The 20,047-nt window shown below is 39.1% G+C and overlaps 1 protein-coding gene across 1 annotated transcript in view; it reads right to left on the bottom strand.

Annotated features, from left to right (window-relative positions):
- The window catches only part of LOC124572183, a 492,468-nt gene that overhangs the window by 110,024 nt on the left and 362,397 nt on the right, over window positions 1–20,047 (bottom strand). The window contains exon 8 of the mRNA XM_047131123.1: window positions 12,349–12,520. Within this exon, the coding sequence (XP_046987079.1) occupies window positions 12,349–12,520 (172 nt within the window). The remainder of the gene's footprint in view (window positions 1–12,348; window positions 12,521–20,047) is intronic.

The raw sequence follows: 20,047 nt of genomic DNA, 5'->3' as shown, positions 1-20,047 counted from the left end.
CTTAGAACTACTTAAATCTAACTAAGCTAAGGACATCACACACATCCATGCCCGAGGCAGGATTCGAACCTGCGACCGTAGCTGTCACGCGGTTCCAGACTGAAGCGCCTAGAGCTGCTCGGCCACTCCAGCCGGCAAAAGAGTTTATTGTCTTCAGAGTAATTTTATAGCTGCTGTTTCATTACAGACTCCATAACTTTGGCTAGACTGAGGATTGTGGCAATTGGTCTGAAATTGGACACTTTGCATGGGTCACCTTTTTTGTAGACCAGTACTGTCCACGCCAGTTTCAGGAATTCTGGGAAGACATCAAAGAATTAACATTTATTGATTAGTATGACTAGTTGTTGAACAATCTCTGGAATAATCTTCTTCAGACTGTGTGATACATGTCATACACATCTGCACTTTCTGAATGTTTATGTGTATTTAGTTTTTTTACAATGTCCTTAGGGTGCATTTTTTTAATAGTGCAACAGTTTATATTTACAGTATTTCTTACTATTCTTTTGAAGTACTGATGAAGGCATCAGGACTACAGGGATTTAAGGCAGAGTAGGCTTCTTTCTGTGCTCATTTACCAGATCCCAAGCTGCTTGACATGGATTATGAGCCTCTTTAATAAATTTGTCATTGTGTTTCTTCTTTGCATCCTCCACTCCCTTTTTCATATGATCACTGAAAATTAATACAATGGCTTTTAATCTATCTATCTCAGGTGTACACCATATCTTCCCTTTAATAATTTTTTTTCCCTTCCTGTGATTTGCCTGCAGGATACTTCTTGAGAATTATTGGGAACATGTCATCAAATTTTGTTTTCAAGGTCTGGAACAGATATTCAAATGAGTCACTGGCTCCCATTTCTGCAATTTTCTGCTGCCAGTTCACATCAGACAGTGCTGCTTTAAGGTCATTTTTTCTATTTTCTTTGATAACCCTTCTACTGAATTTGTAGCTTGAATGCCATGTGCTTGGTTGCAATTTACTCTTACTGTTCATGCTGATTTCCATTACTAACATACTGTGATCTGCAATCGTTGGTTCATCTACACTGTTTCTTCTTTGCATCCTCCACTCCCTTTTTCATATGATCACTGAAAATTAATACAATGGCTTTTAATCTATCTATCTCAGGTGTACACCATATCTTCCCTTTAATAATTTTTTTCCCTTCCTGTGATTTGCCTGCAGGATGAAATATTGAGGTTAGTGATAACTGTGTCTAGACAGACATTGCTTTGCTACAAACAGCCCTTAGCTGCTTATTAAGCTCATGAAGACTTTCTCTCTACTACTCGCATCACCTATACGCGTGTCAAAGTCACCACACAATCCAGTTTTATACTTAATGCATGCAATGTAAGATAAACAGTTCTCCATCTGTGCAATAAAGTTTTCAAAATTACCATCTGGTGAATGGTACAAAGAGATAACAATGCTTGTCCAATCCTCATAAGTCTAAAATTTCTATCCTAGAGATCGATACACTACCAAAAGTAATTTATGTGTTTTGTGTCTCTCTGCATGCTATGACATATCCTTGACTCCTCAGTATGTGTGTGTGTGTGTGTGTGTGTGTGTGTGTGTTAGAGAGAGAGAGAGAGAGAGAGAGAGAGAGAGAGAGAGAGAGAGCGAGAGGAGAAGGAGGAGAGAGATATTGAAAAAAATACATACATAATTTAAACTAAAACTGCTTGATATTTATTACTTTTGGGAGGATAGAGTAAAAAGGCAAAGAAGGGGAGGGTGTTATAGAGAAAAAGGAAGTGAGGAAAATAAAGAGAAGATGGAAGGGAAATCAAAGCGGAATAAATAATACAAGGAATCTTCTACATATTTTTGGCAGAATAAAGAAGGAAGCAATGGATGGAGGGGAAGAATGATATGAAATCAAAGTAACAGAAAAAGCATTTAAAAACTCCTTGTAATTTTCTACTCTTATATTGAGACAGGGGGCAAATGAATGAGAAATGTAATTAAAATGAAACTTATTTCAATTATGAAGGTAATTTAAATGAAAACTAACACACATATTAATATCTCAGGTTTGATATTTCTCCATTGCCTAGAGTTCCTCCCTGACTCTCAATGATAGGAAATTGAATAAAAGAACAAGTAAGGAAAATAAAATGTTTCCAGGTCTCTAATGTCTTGTCTAGAATCCCTCACTATTTCAAACTTCAATAATGTATCTTGGCATCAAATCTAAGAGATGTTGATTATAAAATCTGGTTTCCAGAAAGGTTTTTCAACAGAAAATGCCATATATGCTTTCACCAAATTTTGAATGAGCTGAATAACGTGAACACCACCCATTGGGATTTTTTGTGATCTCTCAAAGGCTTTTGATTGTGTAAATCATGAAATTCTGCTAGACAAGCTCAAGTATTGTGGCATGAGTGGGACAGTGCACAAATGGTTTAATTCGTACCTAACTGGAAGAGTGCAGAAAGTTGAAATAAGTAGTTCTCGTAACATGCAAAGATCAGCACATTCCTCAAACTGGGGAACTATCAAGAATGGGGTTCCACAAGGGTCAGTCTTGGGTCCTTTGTTGTTCTTATTATATATTAATGACTTGCCATTCTATGCTCATGAAGAGGCAATGTTAGTTCTCTTCGCTGATGATACAAGTATAGTAATCACACCTGAGAAACAAGAATTAACTGATGAAGTTGTCAATACTGTCTTTCAGAAAATTACTAAGTGGTTCCTTGTAAACGGACTCTCACTGAATTTTGATAAGACACAGTACATACAGTTCCGTACAGTGAATGGTATGACGCCATTAATAAATATAGACCTTAATCAGAAGCATATAGCTAAGGTAGAATATTCCAAATTTTTAGGTATGTCCATTGATGAGAGATTAAATTGGAAGAAACACATTGATGATCTGCTGAAATGTTTGAGTTCAGCTACTTATGCAATAAGGGTCATTGCAAATTTTGGTGATAAACATCTTAGTAAATTAGCTTACTACGCCTATTTTCACTCATTGCTTTCATATGGCATCATATTTTGGGGTAATTCATCACTGAGGAATAAAGTATTTATTGCACAAAAGCGTGTAATCAGAATAATAGCTGGAGTCCACCCAAGATCATCCTGCAGACATTTATTTAAGGATCTAGGGATATTCACAGTAGCTTCTCAGTATATATACTCTCTTATGAAATTTGTTATTAACAACCAAACCCAATTCAAAAGTAATAGCAGTGTGCATAACTACAATACTAGGAGAAAGGACGATCTTCACTATTCAAGATTAAATCTAACTTTGGCACAGAAAGGGGTGAATTATACTGGCACTAAAGTCTTTGGTCACTTACCAAATAGTATCAAAAGTCTGACAGATAACCAACAAGTATTTAAGAAGAAATTAAAAGAATTTCTGAATGACAACTCCTTCTACTCCATAGAGGAATTTTTAGATATAAATTAAGAAAAAAAAGAAAAAAAAAACAAAAATATTAAAAAAATAAAAAAATAAAAAAAAATAAAAATAAAAAATAAAGAAAAACAAAAAAACACAAAAAAATAAAGTTGTTATATTAACTTAAGTATGTTGTTAAATTAACCTAATTATGTCATGTATTGGAAAATTCGACTCGTTCCACATCATTACGAAATATCGTATTCATGATCCATGGAACTAGTATTAATCTAATCTAATCTAATCTAATCTAACTGACAGTACAGGTAACTCCTCCCAGGCCCAAGGATACAGTTTCAAAGGGCATCAGCTGAAGCTGCTTTATTACATGAACAGGCTTTTGACAATGTTTGTGTAATCTCAACTGACATAGTCTCCTCTGGATTCATATGAGCAGCCCATGGCAGCCAGTACATGATATTGATACTCATATTGGACAGGTGTTGCTGAATGCATGAAAACTTATGCCATGGAGAATGATCTTCCTGTAACGTTAATTCTCCTTCAGCATAGAGCATTTGTACTGACAATAACACATTCTCAGAACTTGAACATATTCTTCAATATGTGAATGTGCTGTATACTACCAAGAATTTCCTCAATTCTATGAAATACTCCAGCTCCTGTAGCAGATACTCAACACTGACAAGAAATGACAGCCACCCACTTCTTCCTGCCATCATAACATATTCCTCAAGAAGTCTAGTTCTTTGTAGCCTGTAAACCACTGCTCATGAAAAACACTTTCTCATACTAAAAATTACATTGTCCTATACCACATTCAGATAGAGCTGCACAAATTCCACTCAATATAAAACACTTTTCTCACTGAGTTCCTGTTTCATGACAGCTCTTTGAGTCTACAGTCCAGTTTCTCAAAGCCTACAGTGATCTCTGTCACTTGAACCAGCAAAGTTGGTCTCCAGCTGAAACTGTTTTGCACTTAGAAACAGAAGCTGTTGGCTGTTACACACAAGCTCTCTGTCCTCCTGGTATGTGACCAGTTTCTACCTGTCTGAGTCTACAGCTCCATCGGTAGTGCCTCTTTTACATTATTCCTCCAACATCTCTTTGCACATTGTACCTCATGTTACCATCTCTAATAGAAAATCTGCCTTCTTCAATAAGAGTGATGACTCTATCCTCAAACTGAACATTCCCTGCAAGCCATTGCAACTGACTACCTGTGATGTGTACATCTGCTCATTGCTCTTATACTCATGCCTGGAAAGGAAGTAAACCTCTTTCTGTCAAGAGGAGCACCAGTAGTGACAAAGCAAAAAGGAAGACATATTTAAAACACCATGCCACTTAGTTTAACTACTTGTTAAGATATTAGCCTGAATTTGCATAAATAGTTGATGGCTGTACTGTAAAATTGATAAATGCCAGCAGTTAGGAAAAGGGATCAGCAAGTATAACAGGAACATGTTCAATGCCAATTTCTTTTAAAGGTAGATACCAAATAAACACCACTGTTGCCACTGTTGCAGATGGAACTAAGGCAGTAACATGGAGGTCATGGGTTCACACTTGGTCCAAGAGAAGGTGATTTTCATGTAGTGTTTGTGTAATCTGTTTCTGAACTTAAGTTATTATATGTATTATAATAAAAGAAAGTGAATGGCTGTTTCACTAACTGTCAGGTATCAATATCAAGGATATGAACCATTCTAACACATGTGTATCCAACATCAAATTTTAAGCAAAATTAAAACTTAATCCTGTGTGCTGGAAACAGCTACAACAGCAACATATGTAACGTACTTCAAGCTGTCTGAATACCATGCATTTATTGGGTCCAGAGCTCAGGTCTATGTGTAGACTCATCGCATAGTGAGGTTACAACCAACACAAGGAGTAATGCTTAATACACAGTTCCCAATACAGGTGCAACTTCCATTCCTTTAGTCGTCCTTAATGTCAACTTGCCTAGCTTTTGAGAATAAATGCCGGCTGGGGTGGCCGAGCAGCTCTAGGTGCTACAGTCTGGAAATGCGCGACCGCTATGGTCGCAGGTTCGAATCCTGCCATGGGCATGGATGTGTGTGATGTCCTTAGGTTAGTTAGGTTTAAGTAGTTCTAAGTTCTAGGGGACTGATGACCTCAGAAGTTAAGTCCCGTAGTGCTCAGAGCCATTTGAACCATTTTTTGAGAATAAATAATACTGTCACTTAATTGCTGTTGTGTGGATGCAGGAAACTTAAAAACACAAAAATCTGGCAGAGACGTGCCAACAAATGCATGGCAAGCCACTTTACCTGTGTACTGCAGATGTTTGCTGAATCAAGTGCAGATGCAGCAAGGTGCACATTGGACTGTCAAAGGTAATTGTTTCAAACACGTCTGACATTATAAGCATCACAGTCGAAGGTCAAAGATAATTGTTTCAAACATCTTTGTCATTATAAGCATCACAGTGAAGAAAAATTGATACAATAAATCTTTTTGCTAGACCTCAGTTATAGCCATCCATCTGCAATCAGCACTATGGGCATACTATGGTTAATTGGAGGTCACTAATTGAGATGAAGTAATAAGGTCAATGACATCCAGCAGTGCATTTATTGGTTTGTCTATGCTTATAATCCATTATTAATTTGTTTGTAAATAATCACAGGTTCACCACAAGATATAAAGTGTTCCAGACTTTGTGTCCAATGCCTACATTGTGTATGACAAAACAGGATTAATATTACAAACCCCTCAATAAATTGGAGACTTTATGCCATAGAAGGATTGGTAGAACTGCATTTCAAGGACTGGCATCATACTAGATTCTGTGTAAACATTTTAGTGAAATAACAGTTCAGCACATGTGATGGATATGATCAGGAGGCATATAATAGTGCATTTTCATGCAATATTTTGTTTAACAACACTAGCAACTGGGAGGACAGTGAATCACAATTTTTACTGGTTTCACCATTTTCCTCTTTTGCTATTTACTGAAGAAGAAATGTTTGAGTTATAGCATACTCAGTTTGCAGTAGGTCCAACTTAATTCATCACTGTCATGCTAAAATGATAATTTGGCTAAATAATCTCCTAAATTTTGCCATCATTTGAGGGCTCAAAGCACAGAAACAAACTTCTGAGAAAAATAGTTGTTTGTGGAAATCAAATTTATAGACAAACCACCTGTCGCAGAGGTCTGAATTGTTTTTTAACCAAGTCTCAACATCCTACACTTCCTACAAAAAAAATAATGTACCCACTTTATGTGATGAAGTATTAATTAATATCTATAGTGTTTTTTGACATTTTAAAATTTGTAATTAATTTGAAACTAGAATCACAACATAAAGATCCAATATTAAATGCACCCCCAACACACACACACACACACACACACACACACACACACACACACACACACCGATTCCAACACCTCATGGTCTTCATTATCATCATTTCCATTAAGCACATGTGTGGGCTTGAGGTTCAGATAACACTGCCAGTACACTTCCAACTATAAACTATTACCACTACAAACACAATGTAGACACTAAATTATGTTGTCAACCCTAGATAACAACTGAGCAATGCAGAGCACTGAAATTGTGCTTTGTGCTTTGGGCTTTGGAACCGGATATCCGAGAAACTGGTGAAACAACTTTTCGTGAATGATCATATATACATTGTGGGGCAACAGATATAGATAAAACTCGTTCACCCCGAGATCAACAGATGTCAGGAGCATGCATTCATGCCACAATCTCAAAATCAATAAGTGTACTTAGGCCCTTATGGTTCTCTGAGCCTCACTGTATTTCAATTAAATTCATATGTTGAAATGATAAGAGCATGGAGATTTGAACTAAGCATTTTCATATTACCATTCCTCAACCCAAAACATTTCACTGCAACAAATAGATGTGAAAGTCATCTATTTGAACAAAAGAATCCATACACTCATAGCAGGTAATTTTCTGGCACTAATTTTCATTCCAAAACATGCAAAACATGCAAAAGATGAAGATACATGATTTTTAAAAATGTATGTACCATGGGACTTTCACTATTAGTTATCACCATTAAACAGTTATACCAGAGCAGTAGATTGTGAACCCTTATAAATGCACCCTTAAAAGTTCTATAGCCTCTGTGATTCATATATTTCAGCATCCAGATGCTGTTGCTGTAGCTCAAACATTCAGACAAGTCTCTAATCTGTCTCATTGTCACCAGAAATTCTGGACTGCCCTTTGGCAGCCATTCAAATAAGCAATCCTTAAAACACAGGGAACGGGCAGTTATAGAGCAAGCATCAGATATCTTGCATTTCTTGTATCAATGACACACTTCCTCATTCTAGAATATTGCAAAATGGTCCAACTTTTCTGCTGTATTCTTTACAATGGCCTAATTGTTTTGCTGTTGAGTGAGTGTCACTAATTTTAATGCTAGTTACAGATAACTGCAATATGTAATCAAATTCTGGTACAATCAAATAACAGTTATTGTGTGTCAACATAGACTTACTTTACCTAAAATGCAGTTCAAAAATTATGCCACCTTGTTTCTGTCATTACCAAATTCATTCATCATTTCATAAATCGCCCACCATCACTTCATCACAGTGACATATCCCATTTCATATGTACAAGCACTGTATGATCATGATCTAACGGATAGCTGTTGAGAAGCAATGTGAATTTAAAGTATGGCAGATATGAAAATGGGCATAAAATGTTAATTGATCAATGTATTTTCAGTGGTGGAGCAGTGTAGCATTCGTAGAAAAAAGTCACAATAACAAAAAATGATGATTGATCAATGCCTTTTCAGTGGTGGAGCAGTGTATCATTCATAGATACAGTCACAATACTTGGTTCAAATGGTTCTGAGCACTATGGGACTTAACTTTGGAGGTCATCAGCCCCTAGAACTTAGAACTACTTAAACCTAACTAACCTAAGGACATCACACATATCCATGCCCGAGGCAGGAGTCGAACCCGCGACCATAGCGGTCACGTGGTTCCAGACTGTAGCACCTAGAACCACTCGGCCACCCTGGCTGGCCAGTCACAATAGTTGTTTGACCTTGTACACAGCTGTGCAACTGTAAAATCAGCATTGGTAAGCAGGAACAGCAAAATCATGGAAGGACATGAGAGTACTGAAAAAAATTGTTTACTTCAAAATACCATTCTGTATGCTACATAAATATAAGCAATATGAACTTGATATCTGAACAACGCAAAATCCAGTCAGAGTCTTGGATCAAGGTTGGGCCAATGACTTGTCACAAAGTCACCACAAAATTCTCATCTGGCACTTGTACAGAGATTGATTAGATATAAGTGAAACTTAGCCAAATTGCTGTAAAAAGGGCAAAAATTCAAAAGGGAGGCATTACTACTTTCTATAGTCTGACTAAAATTACTTGACAGTTGGCATCTGTCACTTTCTGATACAGTGTTGCACAACCACTGCTGGGTACCACTCAGTTATAGGTGACAAACAAACACAGTGGATACTTCACAAATGCTGTTAATGTGTAAAACAGAGCAACATTGCACGTGGCCACCACAAGGTGTGATGGATGGAAATGGCCGATGCTCTGTTGACCGCTGATTTTTAAGTGACCAATGATGAACTGCTGTACACACCATGTCTTGTAGCCCTGAATTTAAACTCATGTCCTAACCTAACCAAATGATGTCATGCAATTTATCCAAGAAAACAGCAATTAATGATTTTCTGCAGAATAAAAATTATGATGGCTTTGTTCACTGTGATTAAAGCTAACCACTATGAGCAAAGTGAAGACAGAAAATTTTCAGTTTCAGCACTAAAAGAAAACTGTAATTTCTCATAGTCAGTGGATAACTGAAACTATCCTCACACTGGCCACATGATTTATTGTGTAACCAACTAGGATTAGCCCTGGTTGGCACTGGTTGAAGATTATATGTGACAACTAGATTCCAAACGAATAAAAAATGATAGGAAGAAAAATAAGAGCAAATAAAAATGTCAATTTGATTTTGAAAATGATACAGCATTTTGAAAATGATACAGCAAAGTACTAGAAATAAAAAGTAACATTTACATAAATTAATTGAATAAAAATAACAACCAAAGTCTTTTGATTAAGATTCAGAAAAAAATTTCTCTGTGTTTGATGAGATTTGAACCTATGACCTTCTACACATAAAGTTAATACACAAACAACTGTGCCACACCACTACATTGAGAAAGGTTGTTATATTTATGATTTAGCCTTCAAAAATTCAGCTTCACACAATTTCATGTGAAGCTTATATAAGTAGGCTAATCCCTGTGATTATATGAGGGTTGTTCTGAAAGTAATGCCTCCTATTTTTATTCATAGAAACTGCAGGAAATACATAAAGCACAACAGCACAGCTAAATAGAGCAATATTTCAGCTACAGGCTGTCATTTTTCCACATAGTCACCACCATTCACTGCATTCTTGCCAATGACGAAACAGAGTCTGCATGCCGCACTTGTAAAAATTGGAACCAGCTGAGGCTAACCATTTCCTTACAGCTTTGATAACAACATCTGAGTTTTGAAAATGTTTGCCACATAGTCCATTTTTCTGAGGCCCAAAGAGATGGAAGTTTGAAGGTGCTAAATCGGGACTGGACGGTGGATGTGGTAAGATAGTCCAGCCGAATTTTGCAATGAATTGCGTGGTCGCAAAACTGGTGTGGGGCCTGGCATTAACAAGTTTCTGGTGAAAGCTGGGCTTTTTCTCTGGCCTTACCTGGAAATTCAGGCTTTCAGCTTAGTCAGTGTTGTCTTGTAGTGTGCTGAATTGACAGTTTCTCCAGACTCCAGGACATCCAAAAGACCCACACCCTGGCTACCCCAGAAGTCTGTGCTCATCACTTTGCCTGCAGACAGTTGCATCTTGAAATTCTTCTTCAATGGATAATTCACATGTTGCCACTAAATGGACTGTCTTTCAGATTCCAGCTCGTAGGGCGACATCATGTCTCACCTCTGGTGACAATACTATTCAGAAAATTGTCACCTTCAGCTTTGTATTAGTCCAGCAGGTCCTGACAAATTTCCGTTCGGTGAGTTTTTTGTTCTTGTGTAAGCATCTGCAGGACCCATCTCGCACAGACTATCTGATAACAAAGATGTTCCAACATTGTTTCCAAGACATTACAACTGACATTCAGCTTTGCACACAATTCTGTGGTCATTATCCGCCAATCAGCATGGATGAGTTGGTCAAGATGGCCTTTATTGCTAGGGATGACAGCTGTGCAGGTCAACCAGGCTGTGGCTTGTCATGCACACCCTATTCACCACCGTACCCATCGCCTCACATTGCTCACATCTACTGTATCGTCTCCATACACCTTTAGCACGTGTCGATGAATTTCAATCACAGCAATTTCTTCAGTAGTGAGGAATTCAACCACGCATCACTGTTTTATACACACATCCGTATCAGACTCCATTTTGGAACATTCCTCTGCTGGCGCCTCCTACTGCAGAAAAGCAGAACAACCTCCAAATGAAAGAGGAAGGATCAAGCATTAGCACTACACCAACAACATCTGGCATGGACATCTAAAGTCATCACAAAAAATAGGAGGCATACTTTCACAATGACCCTCGTAAGAACTGTATATGTGATGTTGAATCACATCTTGTGTTGAAGGATTCAGTAGCGTTTGATTAGCTCTGTATATGAAACATGCTAGTGTAGTGAAATACAAAATAAAAGGGAAGGGCCAGACCTATAACTCAAGATCCAAACACATCAAAAAAGAGAGGCAGACAGGGATCAGCAAGTGAACTAATTAATTGTTGTGGCAGCTTGGTAATGTCGAACAGTTTGGGTGTGACGTTGAGCACTCTGACTGGAGGAAACCAGCTCCAACACATGAAGTGTCAACAATAAAGTAATTTTAATTAGATTATAGTGAGTCTGACAGGCCTAGAAGGATGATTTTGTCACCAAAAAAATTATAGTTAATTGGGATCAGGCATAGAAACTAAGTCAATAGCTAGCAAATGTGCTTTATGTTTTACCTCTCATTTTCCACTACCAATTCCATATTAAATAAATGAGGTTTTTTTGTTCATTTATTTCAATGTTTACCAACACAAAACCACAAACATATTTTTCAGTGAAACAAATCCCTCACAACTACATTTTCATTGGCTGCACACAACACTTCCAGAGCATCTTTCTCGTCACTGACTTGAAATGTAACATGCATTAGAACAAACATTTTTAAATAATCGTTTTGCAAATGAAACACATTTTTCAGTCCTCTGATGACAATTTGTTTGTTATTTACCTATCACACAGGTAAGTCTGTCCCTTTATTTGACCTCAAAATTAATCATTGAGGTTACTCTTCTACACTTCATTCCAATTATTCTGTTGGTATATTGAAATTTTACATAAACACACAGTAACAACTTTTCACTTTCATGCTAATTATTGAAAATTTTCTGTATATGATTCTATTCACTACTCTACATTTATCATTAGCATATGTCATTTAAAATTGTTTCTAAATCTGAGCCACCACCTCCCATTAGATAATTTGAAAACATTATGTAGCCAATTTTCCTGGCCCAGTAAATCATTTACTGTCACTCTGAATTTGTTGCAAAGTGAAGAGATAAACTGCCAAAAAAAATTAATCAGAAGAAAATGATGAGGATAAAGTGATATGTTTTCCTTACCATGAAGTAGGACTGACACACTCTATAATAGTGAAAAACATAAAATATCAGTCCTTTGGAACAAATAGTTGCAACTGTCTGATAAGCCAAGCTTAATTGATGTGACAGTCCCAATAATCAGTTTAACTCTTTGCTTTCTAATGTTTGTAGTTTCAGATGATGACATGAATCATAAAGCCTTCAGTTATTACTGAGTATTGAGAAATGCTACAAACCAATGGTGGATTATCCAGAGGTTCAACAGCTTGAAGAAAGGATTGATAATTGAATCCCATGTCATCACTAAAGTACTGCAGTAAGCAAGTTTGCTGATCTCCAGGAACATCCAGTCCAGCCACTTGCAAGGCTTGTCGAAATTGTTCTGGACTAACATGACCACACCTGCGTCTGTAATAACAGCAGAAGAGAGTATTTAAGATACAGATTGCAAAGTTAAGGAAACTTGTAAGAAAATAAGTGAACAGTCTCATTAGAGAAGTGGTTCCCAGCTTGGGAATTAATTTTTCTGAGGCTAAAAAACAAAAAGTGTTCAATTAAGATTTAGTAACGTCTCTTAAGCAGTCCTTAAAAATTAATATGTCTTATACCATTTCACTAGAAACCAATACACTGCAGATCATTACAACTGCAACACCATGAAGACAGCATCCAACAGCCATAAAACCAGCAAAAAGCATAGTAATTGCTTGAATATGCAAATGATTACCATTTCATTGCAACTCGCAAAAAAGGTAAAAGTAACACGTCCACATTCCATATGAGAGTAAAGATTGGGTACATGACTCATAAAGTCACACTTTTTTATATATAAAATTGTGCTAGTAGGAGAAAAGTTTACCAACATGTTTGGGAAGCCAACAGCGGCTGAACGTAGAACGATCATGACTGTGGTTTCTTGTTACATCATATTGCTAATAACACTGTTTGGGATCCCACTGTTGTCATGTGAGTGTGTAGTCAATGAATTCTGGAGGCCATAGTGAATGCACGGCAGGATCTCAGTGGACTCTCAATGAAGAGAGCATGAGAGGACAGACATATTGTTCTTTCACACACTGTCACATACCTAGATTCTGAAAATAGGCTTGTTTGCAGTGAGACAAGTATCCACACACACACCATGCAACAATTTCTGCAGTACCACAGACTGTCAGCACGGTGACAACTGTTGCCACTTCCCTTGACACTGCAGCAGAGAGGTGCATCAACAATAGTCTGTCTAATGATGGTACTGAACACAGGAGTGGCACACAAGTCCCAGTTACACATTCATCATCATGATGGACATACCCATGTGTGGAGACTCTGAGAAGAACAAATATTGCCAGATTACATTTGTCATAATCAAGCAGGTTCAGTACCAGGTGAGATGCTATGGAATGCCACTGGGTTTACACCACGATCACCTCTAATTTGCATAGCTGACATTTTGAACAGCAAGTGTAACATTTCTGACATGTTAAGACCAGTGAGTGTGCCCTTGCTTTGAGGTCTCCTTCGCCAGGATAACACAAGACCACATGTGGACAGTGGAGTCCCGACTGACTTTCACAATGACCAGCGGGGTTAGAGCTGTTGTTGGTGCAAGAGGTGGCAGCTCTGTGCACTAAATTTCACATCTTGCATACCCCCAAATTACCTAAAAATTTAATCATGTATTCTTGATATTATACTGCATACTCACAAGTAAAATTTGGTTACATGCTACACTTCCTGTTTGTATATATTGATAATGTTTACTGTCTTTATTAATAACCTACACACATCCAATTAGGTCTTCATCTCAGACATCTCTTGTCTGTTGGAATTTAGCAAAGGATTTCCTCAGTTCATCTTCAATCCGTTCCCCCATCTAATTATCCCACCCATCTCCAGGTCATTTTCATTATGGTCATAATTATGTCTTTGATTCCAGTCTGAACCAAATCAATTTGTCTGCCTGTCTGTTCTAGTAATTCCTGTCATTCACCTCTCCAATGATCAATGAACAGCTCTCAGATTTTGAATAATTTCCATTACAGTCAACACTCACTGCTGTTTGCAAAAATTGTTAATATGAATGGACTTTATATTTTAGAAACACTGGAAACTCCTTTTTGATAACCAATGTGGTGTACTAAAAGCACCCCAGATGTTTTCATCACTTGTTATCAGTAGTAAATTATATTAGCAACTATTTTCCTGATTTTTATCAACAAATAATTGTGTGAAGTCTAAGACTATTATAATAAATAAAGGGATATTTTCAGACAGTGAAATTCCAACCAAAAAGCAATGTCTTGGATTTCGTATCTCACTAGAAACTATAGAAAAATGTCTTGAGAACACCAGTTTAATTTACCACCACTTACATATATGAAAATGGATGATCTGTTATGATAGCAATGAAAAGAAAAGTTAGGGACATAATGAAATTTCAGCTTAACCTACCATATGTATCACTCGACACCAAGGCCAAAAAAAAGGATTACTAAAAATAAGCAGTACCAATTGTCTCATTGAGTCATTATTTCTTAGTTTAATAAAAACCACACAAATAGGTGAGTTTTATTTCTTTGCACATTAACTAATTGTAAGTATTATTGTCATTTGTCACTACAAAAAATGTGTTACTTTTTTCACAACTTGTTCATTTAAATGTACAATTTTGTTGAGGGTATCAACTCTCATCCATGAGTAATTGTCTCAGTAAGGTTGGGAATCACCACTTTGGAGAAATAACACAATATTTATGTATAGCACAATCAATCAATAATGTTACTATATTTGGCACAATACTGTATTTGCATATTAGTTCAAACAATTAAGAACTCATTGTCATGTACATGATTATATTTTATACTATATTTTTCCTGTGACTTTATGTACATGAAACAAAAATAAAATATTAAAAAACAGCAAATGAAAACCACCGGAGTGGAGAAGGGGGGTGGGAGTGGGGGGGGGGGGGGGGGGGGGGATAATTCCATATGAGTACATTTTACGGGAGAATGATTTCAAAAAATGCAGCATGACGACTCAAATACTAAAATTCTGCTCCTGGAACCTTCTTTTATTTTTTTTAGTACAAACTTATGTGAATAACTATAATACTTTTAGTTATTTTTTAGTAAAAACAGAACCCTTACAGAACCACTTTGTTGCCCCCGTTTGTTTGTCTGTCCATCCGACTGTTAAAAACCCTTTTTCTCTGGAACAGGTACATGTATCAAGTTAAAATTTGTGTCACACACTGAGGCCCATGGTCCCTCCACAGTGTGAAACACTGAAGCCTCTAAGTCAATGCAATCAAAAGATACAACTATTTATGCCCCATATTTTAATATTCGCAAACTCATTCATGAAAACTGACAGGGTACTTTCCGTTGGTCTAGAACCATGACACAAAGATGATGGCACTTTGGGACATTAAGTATATTTGAAACCAGCCCATACGGATTTATATTTACATGCAAACAGCTGCCACCATCCTTCGGAGATGATGTGTGTCCTCAGAACTCTGGTACACAGAGCACACATCACTGCTGACAAGAGCAGTCTTGAGGGTGAGCTTTTCCACTTGAGAACAATTTTTGAAGCCAGTGGATATTCTCTACAGCAGATACATATGGCACTATGAATGAAACCAAGGAGTCGGCATAAGGAATGCAGAAGATGACACAGAAAGTTTTAAATCCATGATTTTTCTGCAATATGTGGGAAGCCTGTCATCAAAACTAGTACAGATCATCAGCAAACACAAAGTGAAAGTCATTTTTCATCCTTCATCAAAGACAGCAGCACTCCTGAGTTCTGTTAAAGGTGATTTGGTGCTTTGGAAGCCTGGGGTTTATAAGATCCTCTGTGAGTGTGGCCATTCAGACATTGGACAGATGACACGTACAGTTCATGAGAGATGAACAGAGCATTGCAGGTACACCTGGCTCTTACAACCTAAAAAATTGGTGGTGTCAGAACACTGTATTTACACTAGGCATTCTCGACTTAACCTTTCTGGGACTCAGTAGTGAAAGAAGCAATTGAAATTCGATTGATGATAAATTTAATTAATAGAGATAGCAGCCTCAGCTAGGACAAATCAGAGTATCCAGCACTTTCTGTAATAAACTCACAAAGACATCACAGTGCTACATTGATATCACTGTGCCGATCAACTGTGTAGCCACAGATCTAATTTCATGAATATGTTGTACCTCTTTGCTGCCAATCAACGTCTCTGGCACCTTGTGTTTCTGTAACTGCATGCACAGTGGCTAGCATGTGAGTTTAAAAAGTGCTGGAGCATTGGTCACCTCAGCTCACTCTGAAGATGGCTGGATGGTATACAGCCAAAATATCACAAGAACAAGGGAAATTTATGAGGCTGCACACCTGAAATTTTATGGTATGAAAAAGCCATCCTAATTCCAACACTGAACCCTGCCTCTCTCAGTTCATACCTACAGCCCACCTCACCTAACCAATCCCTCGTCACCATCTCCTGGCCCCTCCCCAGTCACCTCCCCCCCCCCCCTCCCATTGGTCACCTTCCAAGAATCAGGAGTTCCTTACCTCCAATTAGTCTCCATCATCCTTCTCCAAGTCCCTTCTAAGAACAGCAACCTTTCAGCAGAGGAAAGGACAGCGTTCCTAGCATCCCAAAACCCAAAACCTCTGGTAAGTTCTGATGATATCTTCATGATCTGGACTCAGGACCAACAGAACCTATCCTCATTCCTTCACAACTTAAACACCTTGTATCCCAGCTGCTTCACCTTGTCCTCCCCAAACCAGCATGCCATCTTCCTGGATGTTTACCTCCTCCTCTCTAATGGCTCCATCCACACCTCTGACCACAAAATTGCTCCCATACAGCCTTTTGACCCAGGAAACGCACATCTGCAGTGACAAGAATTCCCTTTTTCAGTAAGTTGAAGGTCTCACCAAGGCCTTAACAGAGTGGCACTATTCCAAGACCTAGTCCATAAACAGGTTTCCTGTGCCATTCCCCAAACACATCCCACTCTTCCGATCACATTTAAGAGCCAGCTGCAAAAGACTATCCCTGTCATCACCCAGTACCACCTCAAGACAAGAACAACTGAACCACATTCTTCATTAGGGTTTGATTATCTATTGTCATACCCTGAAGCGCGGGACATCCTACCCAAGATCCTTCCCAGAACTCCTAAAGAGGTGCTCCATCATCCAGCCAACCTCACTACATTCTAGTCCATCCCTTTGCCACTCCCAATCTCTTGCCACAGGGATCATACCCCCATAGAAGACCCATGTGCAAGACCTGTGCAATCCAGCCACCCAACATTTCCTATCCTAGTCCTGTTACAGGCTTATCTTACTCCATCATAGGTCAGGAAAACTTGAAAGCAGCCATGCTCTACACCAGCTCTGCTGCAATCATTGACTGTCAACCAACCATCCAACAAAATGAATGCCCACCACCAAACTGTAGCCAGGAGCAAAGTAGACCACCCTGTTGCACGATATGCAGCTGAACATAACATGCTTGATTTCAATGGTTGCTTCACAACCCAGGCCGTCTGGATCCTTCCCTCCACTACCATTTTTTTTATCCTGATAACATGTTCTCCACTCCCAAAATTATCCTGTGATCTACCTAAGGTAACCTACTGCCCGACACCCTCCACCCAATAGTTTCCACCCCCTCATCCTATCACTTCCACACTTTTCATATTCCCTCACCCTCTTTGTGTGTCACCCTCTGCAAATGTAATGGCCCATCCTTTCTCCTTCCCTACTCCTTTCGTTTTCTGTTCCCCACTCTTTCCCCCACACCTCACCTCCCGACACTACACCTGACAGTCTCTACTCCGTGCACGCCCCACAAGACAGCTCTCTTCTCTCCCCTCACCTACGATGTGGAATCCAAAATTTTTGGGACTGGTGCTGCCATCTGGAGAGTAGGAGTAGTAGATCTTTGCACTGCTAGGTGGTGAGAGCTGCATATCTGATGAGTCAGCGTGCGGAGTGGCATTCAGCTGGGAGGACATGTTGCGTGTCCATAGTGATTTCCTTATGGATGGGTGGAGAGGGTTTTAAGGGTGCATGACGGCGAGGTCTTCAGTGCCCGCTCAGTAACAGATTGAGACGGGTGTCAAGAAAAGAATCAGAACTATAAGATAAAACAGAATGTAAAACAAAGGAAAAAAGCTTGGAAAAATATGTTCCTACCCACACTGAAGCGTGGGATGAAGCATGCCATCAGCAGTAAAACATGGACAACCCAGGAAGAAAGTGGTAGAGGGAGCTAAAGCAATACAGCAGATGGTAGTGGCTGGCTGACCGCAAGGAAAAAGGGAGGAGCCAGCCACTGTGCAATAAACTAAAACCTCCAGCCTAAAAGTTTAGGCCAGAGTCCAGACACATCACAAAACTTTAAAACCCTAGACACACACGTCTCATCATTAGCTAAAACACAGGGCAGTTCCCCATCAACTTGTGCTTCTGCCCTGGCATCACGGTATAAAATGCAGTCTGTTAAAATGTGCCGGACAGAGATGTGCACACTACAAGCATCACAAAACAAGGGATCCTCCCGCCATAATATAAAGCTATGTGTGAGAGAACAGTGCCCAATCCAAAGATGTGTGAGGGTCACTTCTTCCCGCCTGAGCACCCGGTAGGAGGTATGCCACAGCCGAGTTGATGACTTCACCAACTGCAGTTTATTGGCCGTCACCGCCAGCCATTCTTCCTCCCACAACTCCATGCACTTCTTGTGGAGTGCAGAAATGACAGACTGCAAGGGAACAGGAGACTGGACCACATCCTGCTCTCTGCAGGTCTCCTTGGCAGCCCGATCAGCCTTTTCATTGCCCCATATTCCTACAAGACCAGGAACCCAGCAGAAGGACACCTCCTTACCCCGCCATTGGAGCCAGTACAGTTGGTCATATATCAGCTGGACCATCTCCTCAGTTGGGTACAGATTCTGCAATGATTATAAGGCACTAAGAGAATCAGAGCGGAGGAGAAATCGATTGCTCCGAACATGATTCATCCGCTCCAGTGCCTTCAGGATCGCATGGAGCTCTGCTGCGAAAACAGTATATTCTTCAGGGAGGCGAATCCAGGTAACATGATCAGGGAACACTACAGAACAGCCAAGGAAATTCTCCTGTTTGGAGCCAACCGTGTAAACAATGGTAAAACTGTGATGCGCATCTAAAATGTTAAAAAACTGAGATTGGAATGTAAAATCTGGTGTACTATCTTTCTTAAAATTAATCAATTCTAAAATAAGTTTGGGTCTCTGGAGGAGCCTAGGTGGAAATCTGCTCCAACCACGACTGGAAACATGAAGACCAGCCGTATCCATCGCAGAGAGGCAATCCTGTGCATGAATCCCATAGGGCCGCGTTGTTCATTGCCAATTATGAAATAGCTGTGCCAGAGGAAGCTGAGCAATGGTATGGTATGCAGGTGTGTATGGTGTGGACAAAGTTTTATATGCCTGGCGCACAGTAAGTAGCCGCCGCCGCATATGAAGTGGCGGTTCACCAGCCTCTGCACAGAGGCTTGGTAGAGGGCTAGTTCTGAATGCCCAGTGGCCAACCGAAGCCCTTCATGGCGCACAACATCCAACATCTTTAAGTAAGAAGGCCTTGCAGACCCATACACAGTGCACCCATAACCGAGCCAAGATTGCACAAACGCCCTGTAAAACTGGAGCAGACAAGTCCTGTCGGCTCCCCATGTATTGTGGCTAAGACATTTTAAAACACTTAAAGCCTTAAGCGACCATCGTTTCAGGTCTTTAAGATGAGGTAACCACATAAGCTTCAAGTCAAAAATGAGCCCCAAAAATCTCACCGTGTCTTTAAAAGCAAGGACAGTATCCCTTATTCTCAACTCAGGAAAGGTTAAAATCGAACGAGAACGGTGAAAAAGAAC

The sequence above is a fragment of the Schistocerca americana genome, chromosome 1 (genome assembly GCF_021461395.2).
Source record: "Schistocerca americana isolate TAMUIC-IGC-003095 chromosome 1, iqSchAmer2.1, whole genome shotgun sequence".
Lineage (NCBI taxonomy): Eukaryota > Metazoa > Arthropoda > Insecta > Orthoptera > Acrididae > Schistocerca > Schistocerca americana.
This window is presented reverse-complemented; position numbering and strand designations above follow the sequence as displayed.